Here is a 3,862-nt window from a genome sequence, read left to right as displayed (position 1 = left end):
AATCATTTCAAATTTGTTTCTTTAATTGTGGTATGCAGTGGAATGTAAGAGAGAAGGTGCATAGCAAGCTGAATGTTGTTCTTCGATGAGGGGTTCTAGTGCAGTCTGCTACTTTTTTTTTTTTTTTTTTTTTTTGAGAATCCACCTCGTAAGAACTTTTATTCATTTTTTTTTTTTTTTTTTTTTTGAGAATCCACCTCGTAAGAACTTTTATTCAAATAAGGCTATGTGAATCAGCCTGAAGTACATTTGCAATTTCTGGTGGTACATCTTCCATCCAAACTTGTAATGAAGAAAAAGAAAAAGAAAGTGCCCACCTCGCAATCGAGTGGGCTACAGTATTACAATGCCTCTTTACATGAGAAAAAGAAATAATGGAGAACTGAGAGGCTAAGAACTGTATATCTTTTATAATATGACCGAATTCTGCAAGGCTGTGAGAGTTTTTCTTCAAAGCATTCATAAGGATCAGCGAATCACCTTCCAGCACCCCTTTGTTGAGACCTATTTCCAACGCCAACTCTATTACCCGCCGAGCTGCCAAGGCTTCAACCTCAATTGCTATACTAGGCAGTGGTATTCGTTGCGCCAAAGAGGCCATCACCAACCCCATGCTATCTCGAATTACCACTCCAATTCCGGCCAGGTTTTCAGCCGTAAAAAGTGCCCCATCAAAATTTATCTTGTATTGTTGGTGCATTGGGGGTTGCCATTGTGATTGAGTTTGTCCCATAGGTGTCGTAGCTGCAAAATTATGAAGCAAAAAATCCTGCAATCTGGTTCGAGCTTGCTGCACCAGATTAATGAGATTTTCGCCGCCTTTCCCGACCCGTAACTCATTTCTTCTCTTCCACACTGCCCAAATAACCATAGCAAACAAATCTGGTTCCTTGTTTTCCGCCAAAATGCATCCCACAAGATCAACAAAGCTCGTTATCTGCCACAAACTTTGCTGGTTCCAGACCTGTACTGAGCGCCAAACTCCTTCCAATTTCGAGCAAAGAAAAAGAGCGTGGAGTGTGTCCTCAGGCAGCAACTTACACTGATCACAACAGGCATCATTTAGCACCTTTCTTGTAACCAAATTTCGCTTGGTGGGAAGTGAATTTGTTGCAGCACACCAGACCACATTTTTCACCTTACTTGGCACGTTAAGTCCCCATATTCCTTTCCACGGTGGCTTAAGAATCAATGGATCGGATTGACCCGGTCGTTGATTCTGAAACTCCAATTGCAGAAACTTATACCCGGACTTGACTGTGTATGCTCCATTTGCACTATGAGGCCAAATTAGTTCATCGAGTTGTTCAGTAAGGCAGAGGGGAATGCCTTTCACCATCACTGCCTCAAACTCCATCAAAGTCTCATCAATTAATTCATCCTTCCAGCATCTTCGCTCTTCATCAATCAAGCTCTGAACCTTTGCTTCAGCCCACCCATCCAACCGTGGAGATAAAACAAATGTTGAATTTTTCTATGGCAGCCACCTATCCCCCCAAATATGAATTGACCTTCCATCTCCAATTCTCCAAATAGCTCCCCGATTAATCACATCTCTCCCCTTTATTAAACTCTTCCAAGCGTAGGATGCCGAGCTAGGGCAAGTGGCCTCCATAATTGAGCAAGTTGGAAAAAATCTCGTTTTGAAAACCCGATAAAACAGTGAGGACTTATCATGTAGAAGTCTCCACGCTTGTTTAGCAAGCAATGCATCATTAAAACGGGACAAATCCTTGAACCCCATTCCTCCTTGCTCCTTTGGCTTACATAATTCTTCCCATCTCACCCAATGCACCTTTCGACTCTCTCCGCACTGCCCCCAAAAAAATCTTCGAATAAGAGCTTCTATGTCATGGCAAAAAGTAACCGGTAGCTTGAAGCATGACATAGTGTAGGTAGGTAACGCTTGAGCCACTGCTTTAATTAGAATTTCTCTCCGCACTTGTGACAGAAGCTTACCTTCCCATCCTAGAAGCTTTTTCCAGACTCTTTGCTTAATATTGTGAAAACTCTCCTTCTTTTTCCACCCAATGAAGCTTGGCAGCCCCAAATACTTCTCGTATTGTTTAACCTCGGGTACTCCAAGGGCTGCTTGAATGGATTCCTGCATTTGAGGGGAAGTGGACTTACTAAAACATAGAGTAGTTTTGTCTCTATTTATTTGTTGCCCTGAAGCTTGCTCAAAAGTGGCTAGAATCTCCAACAGCTTTTCACACTCATTAATTTTGGCCTTGCAAAAGATAAGGCTGTCATCTGCAAAAAGAAGATGTGTTAGCTTTGGTGGACTTCTTTAGATAGAAACTCCCTTTATATCTCCATTCTCCTCCGCTTTTCTCAACAAACCATGGAACCCTTCCGTACGTAATAAAAATAAGTATAGAGACAGAGGATCCCCTTGGCGCAACCCCCTTGAGGGTGTGATTTGGCCACATGGCTCTCCATTAATCAATACAGAGTAAGTAGCCTTTGAAATACATTGCATCATCAGATTTACCCAAGTGTTACCAAACCCCATCTTCTTCATCAATTTCTCCATATACACCCATTCCACCCTATCATACGCCTTACTCATATCTAATTTCAGAGCCATGTACCTCATCTCCCCTGAACTATGATTTATCATGTAATAGAGGGTTTCAAAAGCCACCATAATATTGTCTTAAATCAGTCTATCCTTTACAAAAGCACTTTGTTGTTCCGATACTAAGTGTGGAAGGATTTTCTTTAGCCTATTAGCCAGCACTTTTGAAAAAATTCTATACAAAACATTGCTGAGACTAATGGGGCGATACTGTGAGATATATTCAGGGCTATGAACTTTAGGGATTAAAGCAATAAATGAATGACACAGAGATGGAGGGAGATTACCCGGATTGAGGAAACACAAGATATCTTCAACCACATCATTGCCCACCAAAGACCAATAATGTTGGTAAAAAATGGGTGGCATTCCATCCGATCCAGGTGATTTCAAAGGAGCCATCTGCTTAAGAGCTATCTCTATTTCCTATTTTGAAACTCCACTGTCAACTCATTATTCATCTCCTCTGTCACAACCTGTGGGATTTGTGCCAAAATCTCCTCAAAATTCTCCAGGTTTTGGGACGTGAAAAGAGCCTAGTAAAACTCCACCACAATCTCCTCTACACGGCTAGGAGTAGTACACCACTGACTTGCATTGTCATACAACCCCTTAATGTAGTTCTTCCTTCTTCGTTGTGAGGCTTTGCTATGAAAAAACCTCGTATTTCTATCCCCATCTTTCAGCCACTGCACCTTAGCCCGTTGCCTCCACATTTTCGCCTCTTTGTCAAGGAGTTCATTTATCTCTTTCTCCAATTTTTTCATCAGAGTCACCGAAACCCCACTACATGCTACTCTTTCAGCCTGAGCTAGTTTCTTTCTTTTTTGCTCCAACTCCCTTTTTACATTGTGGAAACACGTCTTGCTCCATTCAGTTAGACGTTTACCACACTTATCAACCTTTTTTATTACTTTTTCACCCCGTGGTTGTGAGAGACTGCGCCCCCGGCACATTTTAATGAATGTTGGGCCAAACCCACGTGAATGGGTGGAGTCGTGTTATTGCCTCTCAAAATGAAGGTTCGACTAGTTATATTTTCCCCTTTAGATTAAGGGTTTTACAATGGAGTCGCCACTTATTTAATTATTGGGATAAATAAGAAAACCAAAATTGAAAAATTCCTCATTTTATTAATTTGAAATTTGAATTTACATTGATCATAAGAAAATTACATGGCTTTGGTCCTAGATACAATCTAAGATAAAGTACATGGTTTTGTTTCCTAGTTACAATCTAGAAATTGAAAATTACATGGATAAGCATTTGATCTACTAACCC

The 3,862-nt window shown here is 41.0% G+C and overlaps 1 protein-coding gene across 1 annotated transcript; it reads right to left on the bottom strand.

Moving 5' to 3' along the window:
* Nucleotides 1–214: 214 nt before the first annotated feature.
* Nucleotides 215–2,590, bottom strand: LOC136062066 (uncharacterized). The gene is made up of 3 exons (XM_065760679.1): nt 2,495–2,590; nt 1,960–2,104; nt 215–1,425 (listed from the first exon to the last, which is right to left on the bottom strand). Exons 1-3 carry the CDS (start codon nt 2,588–2,590, stop codon nt 215–217), a joined length of 1,452 nt encoding a protein of 483 aa, XP_065616751.1.
* Nucleotides 2,591–3,862: the final 1,272 nt, after the last annotated feature.

This window comes from Quercus suber, unplaced genomic scaffold (assembly GCF_002906115.3).
Source record: "Quercus suber isolate HL8 unplaced genomic scaffold, Cork oak 2.0 scaffold_378, whole genome shotgun sequence".
Taxonomy (NCBI): Eukaryota; Viridiplantae; Streptophyta; class Magnoliopsida; order Fagales; family Fagaceae; genus Quercus; species Quercus suber.
The sequence above is the reverse complement of the archived record's forward strand: the minus strand, read 5'-3'. Positions and strand labels throughout refer to the sequence as shown.